Genomic DNA, 16,753 nt, shown 5'->3' with positions numbered 1-16,753 from the left:
AGATAAGCAAATCTATTTTGTCTGTTGTCCAAAACATTTTTTATTTAATGCATTAATATCACTTTCACTTGCATATTAATTTCTTTTAATTTGAAATGTTTCTATGATTTTAGCATCAGTGATTTCTACATGGTTGTTAGAAACTGAAGCTCTCTTGGGCCTTTTTTCCCCCACAGTTAATACACCTTATATTTCAGGCCTTTTTTTTTTTGTTATGATGTTATACATACTTATTATAAATCATTTCATACAAAACAATCATATTTAACTTGCCTATTTTGATAAAGTTAATATAATAATATAATACTGGTTATATTATGTGCGTTTCTACGTGTTCAGTTAAAATTATATATTATCATTAGATCATATGGGGAAAGATTTCATTTGATAGGTTAAGGAAACTTTCACATTATTTTTGTTATAAATAATTTTATCAGTCAGGATGTATCTGTTTTCTTTATTTAAAAGTAAATTTTTAAGCGTAGCATTTTTTTTTTCCAATCATTATGCTCAGTGATAAAGACAATTTGTATTCGCTGATATTTCTCTACACATTGTTTTGTACAATTCTCCATATTTTTTATTTTACTTAGTCTAATTTCCCTTTATGTACGCAGTAGTGAGTCCCTCCAGGATTTTGCTGGATTCTTTTTTTTTTTTATTGTTGGGGCCTAAAATGTCTGATTTTGCGGCAGCTTTTCCAAAAAATTGCGGCGAAAGTTGTGATAATTTGAGGTTTCTTTTATTAAAGTCACAGGAACATGGGCATTTGCAAATTACCTAGAACAGTCTTTTTTGAGTTTTTAGCCTTGAAAAGCACCAGTAAGCCATGATTTTAAACAAAACAGGCTTTTTTCATTTAATCATTTATTTGTTTTTAGTAGCCAATGAGAGCGTAGCTTCACAGAACACCAGCCAATGAGAGCGGAGCGTCACAGGACACCAGCCAATAAGAGTGTAGCGTCAGGGAATGTCAGCCAATGAGAGTGGAGCGTCACAGAGCGTCAGCCAATGAGCGAGCACCGTCACAGAACGCCAGCCAATGTGAACACAACCTCATGGAATGCCAACCAATGAGAGCACAGTGTCACAGAACGTCAGCCAATGAGAGTGCACCGTCACAGAACATCAGCCAATGAGAGCGCAGCATCACAGAACATCAGCCAATGAGAGCGCAGCATCACAAAACGTCAGCCAATGAGAGTGGAGCGTCACAGAACGTCAGCCAATGAGAGTGCACCGTCACGGAACGCCAGCCAATGAGAATGCAGCATCACGGAACGTCAGCCAATGAGAGCGCAGCATCACGGAACACCAGCCAATGAGAGCGCAGCGTCACGGAACATCAGCCAATGAGAGTGGAGCGTCACAGAACGTCAGCCAATGAGAGTGCACTGTCACAGAACGCCAGCCAATGAAAGCGCAGCGTCACAGAACATCAGCCAATGAGAGCGCAGAGTCACAGAACGCCAGCCAATGAGAGCGCAGCGTCACAGAACGTCAGCCAATGAGAGCACAGCGTGACAGAATGCCAGCCAATGAGAGCGCAGCGTCTCAGAACGTCAGCAAATCAGAGCGGAGTGTCACAGAACATCAGCCAATGAGAGTGGAGCGTCACACAACATCAGCCAATGAGAACACAGCGTCACGGAGCACCAACCAATGAGAGCGCAGCATCACAGAACACCAGCCAATCAGAGCGCAGCATCACGGAACGCCAGCCAATAAGAGCGTAGCGTCACAGAACATCAGCCAGTCAGAGCGCAGCGTCACAGAACGTCCGCCAATGAGAGTGGACCGTCACAGAACTTCAGCCAATCAGCGCGCAGCGTCACAGAATGTCAGCCAATGAGAACGCAGCATCACGGAATGCCAGCCAATGAGAGCGCAGCATCACAGAACATCAGCCAATGAGAGCGCAGTGTCACAGAATGTCAGCCAATGAGAGCGCAGCGTCACAGAACGTCAGCCAATGAGAGTGCAGTCAGCCAATGAGAGTGGAGCGTCACAGAACATCAGCCAATGAGAGCGCAGCGTCACAGAACGTCCGCCAATGAGAGCGCAGCGTCACAGAACATCAGCCAATGAGAGTGCAGCATCACAGAACGTCAGCTAATGAGAGCGCAGCGTCACAGAACATCAGCCAATGAGAGCGCAGCGTCACAGAACGTCAGCTAATGAGAGCGCAGCGACACGAAACGCCAGCCAGTGAGAGTGGAGCGTCACAGAACTTCAGCCAATGAGAGCAGAGCGTCACACAACGTCAGCCAGTGAGAACGCAGCATCACGGAATGCCAGCCAATGAGAGTGCAGCGTCATAGAACGCCAGCCAATGAGAGCGCAGCGTCACAGAACGCCAGCCAATGAGAGCACAGCATGTCAGAACGCCATCCAATCAGAGCGGAGCATCACAGAACGTCAGCCAATGAGAGTGGAGCGTCACACAACGTCAGCCAATGAGAACGCAGCATCACGGAACGCCAGCCAATGACAGCACAGCGTCACGGAACATCAGCCAATGAGAGCGCAGCGTCACAGAACGTCAGCCAATGAGAGCTCAGTGTCACGGAATGTCAGCCAATGAGAGCGCAGTCAGCCAATGAGAGTGGAGCGTCACAGAACGTCAGCCAATGAGAGCGCACCGTCAAAGAATGTCAGCCAATGAGAGCGCAGTCAGCCAATGAGAGTGGAGCATCACAGAATGTCAGCCAATGAGAGCAGAGCGTCACAGAACATCAGCCAATGAGAGTGCACTGTCACAGAACACCAGCCAATGAGAGCATAGCATCAGAGAACACCAGCCAATCAGAGCGGAGCATCACAGAACGTCAGCCAATGAGAGCGCAGTGTCACAGAACGCCAGCCAATGGGAGTGCAGCATCACAGAACATCAACCAATCAGGGTGCAGCATCACAGAACGCCAGCCAATTCGAGCACAGTGTCACAGAACGTCAGCCAATGAGAACACAGTGTCACAGAACGTCAGCCAATGAGAGCACAGCGTCACGAAACGTCAGCCAATGAGAGTGAAGTGTCACAGAACGTCAACCAATCCGAGCGCAGCGTCACAGAACGCCAGCCAATTAAAGCATAGGGTCACACAACCTGAGAGCCTGATCCTTAGTTTTTCTCTTTCCTGTTGCGCGATTACACAGTTAAAGCAAACAGTTTTTTAATAAATAACTTTTATACAAATGCAACGTAGAACAACATCCCTTTCATCCAAATACATGCAGTACGTTAGTTGATTGTAATATGTTGTATTATACCCTCCCGCCTGTAGGGGGAAGCAGAGAAAACATGAACTAAAAATGGGGTAGAAGAAGATGTCACTTCCTCTTAAATGTCATCTGTCTAAACACGGATCTGAGATCAGTTTTTGGAAATTTCAGTCGTTCCTTTTTTATGTCATTATGAGCACATAAAACTGACCTGAGACCAGGAGCTTGTATGCGCTATTACTGCTCCGTTATCACGTTTTGTAAACTTGTAACCCGCTTCCTTGTTACAACAGCGGTTCAGTCAAGGTCCCGACATGTCCCTGAGTATTTTATATCACAGCTCACTCCACAACAATGTCAGACTTGTAGTGAAATGCCACCGCACTACGGCCGTCAGGTTCACACACGGTGTTTTCCGGAGAGACGGCGGACTGACACATACGCTGTGGCCGAGGAGAGTGCACCACTGCACGGTAGGTCAAAGCTAACTGTCGTCGGTACCCACCGGTTCAGTGGATGAATGAATATTTAATATCACAACAGGCTGTGCACAAATAATTCTGTTTAACCTGTCTGCTGTTGGTGTGTGACTGTTTTTAAGCTCAAATATGGCATTCAGGCTACTTGTGAAAGTCCTACAAGTATGCTAGCTGTTACCCAACGGATGTAAAAAAAAATTTAAAAATTGTCAACAAAGACATTTGCATCAGTAATAAGTCTACCTAAATACTCTGTATCAGGAGGATAGATAGCTTCTAAAGCTCTTTTGTACAGCTGTTCTATGTCTTTTAATCAATTCTTGTATTTTACTCTTTAATTTTGTTTTTTATTTATTCTTCTGTGCAGCACTTTGGTCCATTCTGGTTGTTTTAAAGTGCTTTACAAATAAAGTTGGATTGGATAAAGAAAAAAAAAAAGTAGTAATAGTATGTAATAGAAGCCACATTAATATCACTTTGCTGTGGAAAAGTTTTGAGCAAATCCAAATAATCCTTCTTAACAGCAATTATTAAAAAGTGGGTTTTCACCATCAGTTACATTTGACAATCTCTGTCAGCTAGTGTTTCATGCAGGAGAAAGTGACTTCTACATGTGATGGAACTACAGTCAAACTACACCTTTTTTGTGCCGAAGTATTAACCACTCACTAAATCTTGTTTTCCTGTGTTTACTTGTGAACAGGTGAATGTGAGTCACTGGCGCACCTGCAGAACAACACAATGGTTAAATCAGCAGAGCACCAGAAACTATTCATCACTGCCCCCACCTCCATCAGGAGGTAAGGCCAAGAAGTCTGGGGTAAGTGGAGGAAGTTCATCCGCCAGATTCATCAGGGCAGGATGAATTAGTGCTAATACAGAGAAAACACTCAAAGGGATGTTAGTTTTACAGGTAAGCTAATATCCCTTAGCAAAAGAGGTTACATTTAGACATGATGAGGGTACAGGGAAGTTACAAAACAGAGACACAGCTCATTACTGTAATGTGAAGAAGATTTTACATGTTTTTCTCTGGAAAAAGTGAGACAGATCAAAGAGGCAGCGGAAGTAGGAGTTAGTGGATGAATGTAACCTAGTCTAAAATAATGAGTGAAATGCTTTAAAATCACAATGACCAACTTGTTCATTAATGCAGATCTCGACCACTATGTGATGGAGGTAAAATACAAGATAAGAACATTATTTAACATTATTTAATATTTAATGAGAATGTCATTCCATAGAGAACATTAAAGAAGATGGTAGGTGTGGTGCATGACGCCAAAGAGACACACAAAGAAGTGACTTTTATTGCTGTCATGGTGCTGAATTATGACTTTCATAATATAATAGACTCTGGTCAACATTCAGTGATGAATACATATATATTCTATATGTTAACATTTTAATACCAATAACAATGAGGAAACATTGGGCACTGTCTGTATCTGTTACAGAAGCAGGAAAAATATTAATTTGGCTGTCACTGAGTTTAAGGAGTATTGTATTTCATGTAAATTTTTTGTCATGAAGCTTCATGACTTTGAGATGACGTGTCATTAAATCCTCTGTTGGACTTCCTGTTGATCCTCCTGGTGATTTGTATGTCAGTGTCTCTTTCCAACAGTAATTTAAGAACCAGGGTCAATGCAGGTGAAAATATAGACTGTTTTATACTCAGTGTGCTCTGATAAGGCCTTCACCTGCCGTTCTTAATAAGTTAACAACACTTGTGAAAATTCTCTTTCTCTATCATCTACTCTCTGTTCTCAGCAGCGCCTCCCCATGGTCAAAGTCTCCCAAGAAATTTTGTTGTGTCATGGTCTTGTTGGCATTAAATAATGCAACAGTTAGAAGTAACACAAAGGAACAGTCCGTAGTAAATCGTTTTGCATGACTAATTTAAATAATCTGTTAAAGGGAATCTCCTGCTAATACAAGTGTACTTAGGTCACAAAAATTACTGTGTCCACACTTTTCCAAGATTATTTTCTGTAAATTTCATCAGTAGTTTTTTCAACAACAAATGAGGGTTGTGTTACTCTAAAACATTTTGGCCTCATGTACACCGTAAAATATGGTCTGGATCTTAGTATGAAAATATAAGTATGTCTATATATGTAAACATCTATATATGTAAACAGTTTAGTTGCCCTATACAAAGTTAGTTCAGAACACATGTTAAGTTTCCCTGTAAATGTATTCCCCATTTTCTAAATAAAATGTACCTTTTCTCAAAATGTTGGAATAATAAGGCTTGTTTACGTTTGCTACTGACATGCACTTTTTTTCAAATTATTTTAGGAGTTTTTTTCCTGATAAAATCATAATATTTTTACTTAAATCATATGATAGGTACAGCTTTATAATAAATCCCAGAAGTGTCTGCTTTAAAAAGTCTTCTATGGCTTATTTTTGTCATCATTTGTCTTTCCAAAGCCAGTGACGTGGAAATCTTTAGCAATAACATTTGCTATTGGTGGCACTCTGTTGGGAGGGATGAAGTACTTAAAGAAAGAAAAAGAAGAAGGTAAGTCTTTGAATAACTAAAAGACAGAAAGATAATTCAAGTCATATTTCCAGGTAAATGAACAAGCTGCTCTGTTTGTCTGTTGTTATTTGCAGCGATTGAAAAAGAGAAGAATAGATCGATAGGACGGCCAGCGCTCGGTGGTCCATTCTCACTCATCGACCACAACAACAAACCCGCCAAGAGTGAGGACTTCCTGGGCCAGTGGGTCCTCCTCTACTTCGGCTTCACCCACTGCCCAGACATCTGCCCTGACGAATTGGAGAAGATGATCGAAGTGGTGGATGAGATCGGTAACAAAAAACAGGTTTTGATATGAAGTTACTGTCTAGGATCTGAAACGTCAGCTTCAACCACGTTTCGATGTGTTTCCACAGACAACATAAAGTCTCTTCCAAACCTGACGCCGATTCTCATCACCATCGACCCCGACAGAGACACACCAGAGGCCATGGCCACATATGTAAAAGGTACAGAAAACACACTCTGCTTTTGATAAATGTTGAACAATGTGGTGCAGAAATCATCCTCAGTTAAATAATACTACAGGGTGTCCCATAAGTCTCCATACATAGGAAAAATAAACGTTTCTTGACATAAACTATTTTTATTTATATAATATGCTCTATATGACTGCCATTTTGTCGGGAACACATTTCAATGTTTGTCTGCTGAAGAACTATAAAGAAGAAATATAAAGAAATACATGTTAGAACCATATATGTATGGAATGTATTATGTCTCCTATGTATGAAGACTTATGGGACACCCTGTAGAAGCAAATAATGTTAACTGATTTAACTGCTCATCAATTAGACTTTTTCCATTTAAAGAAAATAACAAAACTTACTTTATAATTTCTCACAAGCTAATTTGATCTAAGGCTGGGATATTTGGACAAAAATGTTTATATTGGTTAATAATGATCATCTAAATTTTTTGTATCCAGAGTTTTCCCCTAAACTGATTGGTCTGACGGGGACCACAGAGCAGGTTGAAGCCGTCTCCAGATCCTACAGAGTCTACTACAGTCAGGGACCAAAGGACGAGGACAACGACTACATTGTGAGTTACAGTTTTTCTCAGTCTATGAGTAGCTGCTTATAACAGGTTTGTCTGATGTGACCAGACAGACCGATGCTGCCTTCAGGTGCTATCAGGAAGATGATCCTTTTTGCTAGTGAATTCAAAATTACAAGTGTGTTGTGTTCAAGTGCCTTTTTAATCATAGCCAAATGAAAAATGCCTGACACACAATTTATTGTGACCTGCTACTTGGATAAAAGAGTTTTGGATGGGTTAATTCATCTACTACAGCATTTTGGGGGGTGCCTTTTTTTTTTCTTTTTTTTTGCAAATTGAGTATGCTATAAATGTGCAAATGTGCAGCAGAACGTTAATAAAAGCATTGTTTGTAATTTGCAGTGAATCCCTTATTGCTCTCCACCGTGTTGAAAAGTTCAAAGATTATTTTCATCTCGGCAGCTCATGGATCAAATTTTTTCCCAGTTCTCCAGTGGAAAATACAACATGAGGGGGCGTCAGGATTCCTGTGGTGTCTTAAAAAGCCTTGAATTTACAAATCTGCATTTAATACCTGAAAAAAGTCTTTAAAAGGTATTAAATATGATACAGTAGGTCTTAAGTTATGTTGCCATATACTGCCATAAATGTGTTTATATGTGTCTGTTTAATGTCCAAACTGCAAAGAAAGTAACATTAGTCTACTCAGTTCCACCCGTTCCAACCCAGTTATCACTAACTTTGGAGCTCCTGGTGAGAAATGACTCAGCGGTGGGAATCAAGGTGTTGGATTAAATAAATGCATTTTCCTAAATTCTAGGAGTCACGAATTTTTGCCAGTATGGCCGTGAAATAGGCAATAAATTCTGTTCGAAGTAGTTTTAAAAAGGTCTGAAAAAGTCTTAAACTTGTAGAACCCTGTAGGAACCCTGGGGCATTCATGTGCAAATTTTTAGCCAAATATGTGTAATACTGTTATGAAATGGACAGTTTATTTTTGGTATGTATAACATTTTTGCCCTCTGTGCAGGCTTGGTCAAAATTTATTTTGATATTTGCAAGATTTTTTAAGTTATTTTGTGGAGCTGACATGGGACTTTGTGGTCAGTAGAGGAAGATGTGGCAAGGGGGCGGAACTATATAAGTTGCACTTCATCCCACTCCTTTTCAAATGTGTTTTTTTTTTATGTTTTCTTTGTTGTTTTTGGTTTTAAATGTTGATATTCGAAATTAAAAATAAACAAGCAAACATACAAGTATTTACCATAATTGCCATAGCTTGTGAAGGCAGCATAAGTCCACTATCAGAGCTCGGGTCTGCTGATGCCAACAGGTTAATCTTTAATTAATCAGTAAAACTATTATGTAAAGGTAAGTATGTCAGACATAAAACTCTAAACTCTTGTCGTGTTCTTCAGGTCGACCACACCATCATCATGTACCTCGTGGGACCCGACGGAGACTTCGTGGAATACTTTGGACAGAACAAGCGAAGTGCGGAAATCTCTGCCTCCATAGCGGCGCACATGAGACGCTACAGGAACGCCAAATGAGCTGGCGTTGGCCTCGCACTGCAGACTCTGTCCTTGTTTCTTTTGTGATCTTAAACCTCAAATCATCACTGTCATGTCATGTTGGGACGCTTTGTTTACTCTGAACTAAACACATCTGCGGTAACACTCCTCATGATGGATGGTTTCGCAGGAGAGAGTGGCTCTGCGGCATGATACTGTCACACCGTTCTCCGTTATTATCCGCTGTGAACGTCACTCTGCTGCCGTTGCGTTCACTCTGCATTTTGGAGAATAAAAGCATCAAATGGAGAGAAAATAAATGTTGGAGAAAGAAGTAAAGGTGTGTTCCTGTGGTAAGGACTCAGAGTAACACGGCATTGTTGGATTCGGTTGTTTCTATTTGACAGAGTGCTTTGTTTCTTTAAAACTGGTTTGTTTTCATCACATTTATATTTACAAGAATCTGCTGGAAACCCTTTGTGTGATAACCTGAGACTTAAATTATATGGAATTTTCTATTTTACTTCTGGAAAGTGCTGCAAAAAATGTGATTATAATAAAACATAAAATATTTGACCATATTGTCCATCCTGTTTTCATATCGTTGAGTTTTTCCACAGTTGTTTTACTCACATACTGTAGTTAAATAGAAACTTGAGTCACTTGTACGTCCTTTGCAACTCTGTTTTATGTCACTTCACAGGAAAATACTGTATTTTTTATTCCACCCCCTTTCTCTAAATATGATAAACTGAAGAATGAAGAGTTTATTTATAGCTTGAGCTTGAAAATGTTCATCGTTTTCTCTAGTAGAAGTTCAGATACTTTTGGAAAAACAGACCTAATTTGAACTCTTTACTGCAGTAAAAGTGAAAAAGTTCAGGCCATGAAATGTCCTCAAAGTATAGAAATAAACCCTAAGGCTTTACTTTTGTTCGTAGTTTTCATTTTAGTCTCATTTTGTCTCGATTTTGTGAAGATATGCAGAGATGCTAAGTTTTGTTTAATCCACTCATAAAATGAAAGACAGAAAAAGAAAATCTTTTTTTTTTCATATCAGTAAAATGTCCACATTATGAATGAAAAACAGCAGAGAGGACAGTCTTATATTTTCTGCCGCTCTTTAACCTATTGTAACGTATCTAGATGAGTTTATTATGCACTTTGCTCTTTGTTATAAAAGGTCATTATTTTTCAAAAGTTATTCATTTTGTATGATTACAATTAGTACATTATAAACCATGGAAAATTACTACCGTAGCACCCTTCTCCCAAGTGAGTAAATAATGCACATGGACATATTTTAGCATTTAACATTTGATGTAGCACAAATAATAATGCATATTTACCATTGTTGTTGTTAATCATTTATGCCAGGCAACAAAAAAAAGAAGTTATCCAATTTGTATGAGCACATTAAAAAAAAAAAAAAACATTTTTTGCATGTCAAAAAAATGATTTCTTGACATTACAAATATGGCATTTTAAAGGGTTAAGACAGGTACTGGGTATTTAATATTTTTTACAGCACAAGTTAATGTAATACAAAAAAAGTAAAATATAAAATAAAAAAAATCTAATACAATAAAATACAAGTGAGAGCAAAAACTATTTGTTGTTGGTTATTTCCCACCTCAGGCTTCTCCAGGACAATTTAGTCCAGGTCCAACTGGTCTAGTATAGTGGTTTTAGATCTGGCCCTGGTCTGATCTACCAGATCTAGAAAACAGGTTTTAAAGGCAGCTTAAATACCACGGAGATAAAAGCATGTTGCTGTAGATGTTTTACCTAATTCATTTAAATATTTTAACAACTTTGCATTTATTACTTTATTTTACTTGAGTTCCACCTGTTTGTTATTTGGGATTGTAGATGATTGTACATAACTATAGATACCGGATGATTATAGTTAAATAAACACTTCCAAAAATTAAGATAAGTAATAAAGATCAGCAGGACATAAAAACTGAAAAAGTTTTTGCAGATGGAATCTTATAATGTATTTCTACTCCTGACACTGAATATTTTTATTCCTGTATGTTTTATGTTCTCTGTATTTTTATTTGTTTTTCATCTACTGTTCTGCGTAGGACAGTGTAACCTTGTAAACAAAAGTTCTGTGTAAATCAACTGTATTATTATGTGTTTCATGATGAGCTTTATCTTTGCATTGTCTCCAACCTGTAAAATCTGAGTGGCTCCCTGATGAGTGTTGGCTTTCAGACAGAGGTTAACCACAACGTTAAAGGCATCAGTGGTCGCTGATTACTTCCAGTAATAGTCTAATATCATTTCTGTCATCTTATATTAATATTTAATGAAGAGAAGTGAAGTTTCTGGGCAGAGGAGTGTTACATTGATTACAACCTGAACATCCCTTGGGCCTGTATTGACTTATTAATATCTTATCTGCTCTCACACCTGTTGTGCTCCTCCTTTAGAAAAGGGATTAGAAAAGCAAACAGCAGTTGTTCATCTCGCCGCTGCCAGACATGGATGATGCTTTACTGGAGGAGAGAGGCTTTTCAGAGACGAGGTTTCCATATGCAGCGCTCAGAATGGAATGCATTGATTTCTGGATTGATAAGATATTTTTAAAACCCATTGAGAGTCTCCTCTGTGACTTTGGTCAGAGCAATTCCAAGCATTTCACCCTCGGCATGCGTTGATCACCTCATATCGTTTTCTTGTTTGTAATTATGATGTCTTAAGACAATGATTTTTAACAATTATCTTTTGATTACCAGTTATTTCCTGGTATTAGAATGATAAGAGGAGCAGAATGATATTAATTTTAGCTATATACCCATTACAAAAACTTAGACATATCATTGAAAGTCCTGAGTTTTTCAGTACTATTTGTGAAGAACTTCAAAAAAGTCTAAAATGTCAATTAAATAAAAACGAATCAATAACTTTGATGAAGCACAATAGCTGAAATACAGAACTAGTGTCTGTTTGCACCTTTAATTTAGATCTTTACCGATTAAACAGCGCTATTGGTCAGTAGATCTGTTATTTGACCTCTGTGCAAAATAAAGGGTTTTCTTGTTTTTTCTTTATTCATGGTTTACTAAATTTAGGCACCAAAACATAATCATCTAGGTTCAGATTTAGGTTTAAAACATAAAAAGTTTGGATTAAATAGAATCTTTTATAACCTTAATCATGCATTTGAAAATGTTTCTGCCAAAACAGTCCATGCAAAAATCTTTTCCATTTACCTTCTTCAGCATATGATGAACAGGACAAAGAAAAAGTGATGCTTGATTAATGTCTGTGTGCCTGAATATGAAGGGATTTGTAGTTCTGTTAAGTGGACTACAAGTTAAATAAAAATTTGTGATGTATCTGTATGTAAGTGAAATTCATAATAAGAGAAATAAATATAGAACATATAACAAAAATAATAATGATAATTTAAAGACTATATATATATGTGTGTGTGTGTGTGTGTGTGTGTGTGTGTGTGTGTGTGTGTGTGTGTGTGTGTCTACTTATGAAGTAAAATTGCACAGAATGACTCCTCGCATATTTGTTGCATACCATAAATCCTGACTTTAGTGGCTTCTGTGTTTACTTCATTAGTCCAGTGTCTTTTGCTCTTGCAGGTCAGTTCCAGTTCGGATTTATAGCTTTTCCCTGGAGGTTTCAGTTTAACTAATCAGAGTAACTAAATTTGATTTAATTTAACTGAAAACAGTTTTCATATTATTATTATTATTATTATTATTATTATTATTATTACTTTTTTTTTTTTTTTTACTGTTATCAACATAACATGCACATTACGACATTTAACAACAGGCATAATATTGTCAAATTTGCACCTATTTCTCTGAAGACATTTAAGGCTGTTCATATTTGTTCAGGTTATTCACATTTTATTGTGAAAGCATAGATTATAAATGTAATTATTTTCCTCATGTAATGTAACTTTTTTCACATTAAACCTAGAAATGTATAGAAAGTATAAGTTTATGTGCATGAGGATCAAAAGAAAGACTCAGTTGGGGATGAATTTTGATCTATATGGCATAAACGTTGCATTAGTTCTGATATGTTAGTCTTAGTGCTTTGGGATGCTTTTAAAGAACATTGTTGTCTACTTGTAGTACCTTTTAAATTATTGATGGTATTTTATGTGTGTTTTTAGTTCAATGTTTTATGTATGGTTTTAGAGCTGAGTTTTATTATGTGTTCTATGTACATTGTCAGCGTGGATGTATGGGTGAAGTCTCTATTGTCTGTGACTTCTGCTGCTGTTTTGGCCAGGATTGCTGTCTTTCCTGATTAAATGAAGCTTAATAATTATATATTCAGAAAAATCTGTATTCAGGATCACTTATGGAGGATCATATTCCATGTGATTTGTGCTGTTCACTGTTGTAGATCCAGGTCAAGTTCCATATGTTGTCCTGTACCATACGACATACTGCATACTGTTACATTTAGCTGTTATGATTGAGAATCTGTGTGCAGGCTGCCTCATGGCTCAGATGCTTCCCATTTTTCCACAGATTGTATTGGTGCATTCATCTTGTGCAGTAGCTTTTCTTCCAGGCAGGCCCTTGTCTTTGCCGCTGACCTCCTAATCCAGTGCCGATGCACCCGTCGTCAGATCTATTTTCCACTAGGGTGAGGCTTCGGTCTGCCTCCCGCACAACCAGCTAATGGGGATTTTCTCCCTGCTCCTTCTCTTTCTTGTCCTATGACCCCTTGAGTCCACATCTCATAGTCATGCTTTAACACGCACACACACACACACACTTGTTGTCCTGTTGAGATGTGACAGAGGGGTCGGCAGACTGTGAGTTCCAGGACCGGTGTGGCCTTCTTACTCCAGCCCTGTTCGACTATCCAAAGCCAATTATAATCGCAGCTGTTGCAAGACCTTCAAGTGACATTAAGAGGCAATTAAATCTGCACCAATTAGACTGTCTATGATGCACTGCCAGACAAAATGCTCCCATCATACAGCGATACAGCTCTCCCCCCAGTAGATTACCAAATCATTTCCTCTGCTCTGAAGAAAAGAAACTACCAGGCCAACAAATGTGCATCACTGCAGTTTTTTTTCTTATATACACAGAAGTATATAAAAGTTGCTAAAAGTGCAATTTGAGGATGAATGAGGCACTCAAACAAGGAGCTGCTGTAAGTGCATTTAAAGAAATGTTAACCCTTTCATGCATACTGGTCACTCCAGTGGACAGTTATTCTCCAGCTGTTCTCTTGTATATTCATGGGTTTTGTTGTTTTAATTCCATATCAGCCAACACAGTAGACACTTACACACTATCCCATAATACACTGTAATTCATACCATTACTGTAACTTTGCAGATCAGGTTGATAAACCTGATCTGCAGTAACATGTATTAAATCAATTGCTAATTGTTATTACACTGTAAACAACAGTTTTCTTAATCAAAAAGTTTTTTTTTTGCATATTGTCTGCATGAAGTTAGTCATAACTAGTATTAGAGTATATTAAAATGTGAGAAAACATCAGATTAGCTGCATGAAAAATGCTTTTATTTCATAGCTTTCACACAGTTTATCACTTTCTGATGATGGGTTTTAAATACATGTTTTTTTGCTTCAAAAATTGGTGTCCAGCTGAGTGGACATTTTTGTAACTCCATGAAAAATAGGTTCATAAAAAAAATTTCAATCACATTGTTTTTTTTTGTTTTTTTTTTTTTCATGCCTGAAGAGGAATAAAAACACTCAGGAAAAAAACTCAACTAAGGTTCTCATAATTCATGCATGAAAGGGTTAAATAACTCAGTGATGGATTTATATCTGGATTTGATTCAGTGATGTAGATGTTGGATGGTTGGATTACAGGTTTTTTAAAATGTAATTAGGTTATGGTGGAGTTATATGAGAGGAAACAGTATTATTAGTTGCATAATTCTGCTTATTCACTATTGATTAAATATAACTTCAAGCACAAAGAATATTGATAATGTTACTTATGTCTCAAAGACTGTTAAATCATGTCATAAGAGGCACTAAAACTCTGTGCCCTGAATGATTTAAGATAGAATTTGACATTAATCATTACTTTTTTCATTTCTGTTATTAATGTTTGCATGTATGATACTTAGTGACATCTAGCGGTGAAATTGTAAGTTGCAATCAATTTATGGTCCCTTTTACAGTGTTTTTTTTCTAGTCAGTTCTTGGGGTTTTAGAAAAGGGGATATTAATTTCGATTCAAACTCATGACATTAATGTACTTTAATGCTGGAGAAAAAGAAAAAGAAAAACAAACAAACAAACAAAAAAACAAGAGAAAGAAGTATAAGTCAGCTCACATCTATTGTTATAAAATGGCGGCGGGCTGCGTCTAAGTCGGTTGTGTCATTTTTATCTGCTTCACAGGTAAGGAAGGCACACTGGTTGGTTTGATGACACATTAATGCATACATATTTATAAAAAAAAAAAAATGACATTTATGCTCTTTAATCCTGCTAAAGTCCCATAAGTCTGATAGAATTTGGTACTCAGTTGTACAAAATTAGCTATATTGCTCGTCTCGCTAGCTTAACATTGACCTTAGCACCACTAAACAGATATTGTCGAATTAGTTAAGAGACAAGTAGCAGCTAAATAACAGTTGTTACGTAAACTTTAGCTGTAAGAAGTTTCTGTTAGTCTTTTGTGCTCTACTAAAAGACCACATTTTATTCCTACTCTAAGCTAAGAGGTCTTTGGGATCCGTCTACTACCTGAAAAAATACAAACTGGTATTTAAATTTACGGTAAAACTGCGAATAAACCAAAACGACGACGTAGTAATATTAATAAACTGTACATGATGTGCTGAAATTGTTAGTTAATTTCAGGTGAAAAACCTCATTAATATTACAGTAATGTTTTCATTATTACAAAGCCTAAATGTAACATTAAATGTGTTATTTTTATTTGCACAAAAAAAAAAAAAATAAAATCAAGCATAAATGTGCTTAGTAAAAGCACATGGGCATCTTGTGTAACATTAAAATTCCAAGGATTAATGGATCAGAATCAGTTTAATAATAAATACAGAACTTTGGCAGGTGTAAAGACTTGATAATTAACAAAATTAAAAGCACAGAACACACAAGATAAAAGATAAACATGAGATAATGGTATAGGTAAATTTGAATAAAATAAAAAGGTATTATTACAGGAAATAAAGACCATATAAAGACCATACATACCATTTATATAACAAGATATTGTATATAAAGTGCATAATAGCAGCCGTTTTCAGAAGAAATTAAACAGATTATTGTCAGTCTTAAGTTTTGACAGCAACAGCCAAAACTATAAAAGTGTACATCATAACTCACATTAATTTGTCATCAAGAGATTTCAAAAAGACTGATTTCAATGAAAGTTGTGGGCAGTGGAGGATAATGGAATATTTTAATGACAAACACCACAACAAACATCCAAAATAAGGTGGAGTTAATAGAGATAGGCCTCTTTCTGGAATGTGTTAAATGTTGCCTGTCAACCCTGCTGCTCCCAACACAAACCCAAACAGTCATGTGTAATCAGCTCCGCTCCCAGACAGCCAATGCCAGAATTTGAGCGATGCCCTAACAGACCTAATCTTCCCTGATCCCAGAAAATGAGGCCCGCCATGTCGGGACCGTAAGCCCCCTAAGCTGTCGTCCCTTACCATTCATTGCTTTTTAATGGGCAGTCTGAAGGATTACAATTGAAATCATTTAAAAGTGACACAATACATCTATATATAGAGTGTTCAAAATACAAAATGGTCAGACTTGACTTTTACAAGGTGGTGTAGACGCAAGATCACCAAATATAGGAGTAGAAAAACGCCTCACGAGCTCTTATAAAAGCTGTCAAACCCTTGTTAGAGTGAGGTATGCCTGTGGTGTAGTGTCGAACAATAACAGTTCAGCGTGGAAAGTCTTATTCAAAGCATCTGACATACTAAGGCTATTCCATTGAGGTTTCTT

General features: G+C 37.6%; 1 protein-coding gene across 1 annotated transcript; it reads left to right on the top strand.

The window, feature by feature from the left end:
• The first annotated feature begins 3,462 nt into the window (after nucleotides 1-3,462).
• On the top strand, nucleotides 3,463-9,696 carry sco1 (synthesis of cytochrome C oxidase 1). The gene is made up of 7 exons (XM_030142311.1): nucleotides 3,463-3,695; nucleotides 4,405-4,521; nucleotides 6,141-6,231; nucleotides 6,327-6,524; nucleotides 6,609-6,701; nucleotides 7,181-7,296; nucleotides 8,673-9,696. The coding sequence occupies exons 1-7, from the start codon at nucleotides 3,537-3,539 to the stop codon at nucleotides 8,805-8,807; spliced, it is 909 nt and encodes a 302-aa protein (XP_029998171.1). The 5' UTR covers nucleotides 3,463-3,536; the 3' UTR covers nucleotides 8,808-9,696.
• The last annotated feature ends 7,057 nt before the right edge of the window (nucleotides 9,697-16,753 follow it).

This window comes from Sphaeramia orbicularis, chromosome 8, assembly GCF_902148855.1.
Source record: "Sphaeramia orbicularis chromosome 8, fSphaOr1.1, whole genome shotgun sequence".
Lineage (NCBI taxonomy): Eukaryota > Metazoa > Chordata > Actinopteri > Kurtiformes > Apogonidae > Sphaeramia > Sphaeramia orbicularis.
This window is presented reverse-complemented; position numbering and strand designations above follow the sequence as displayed.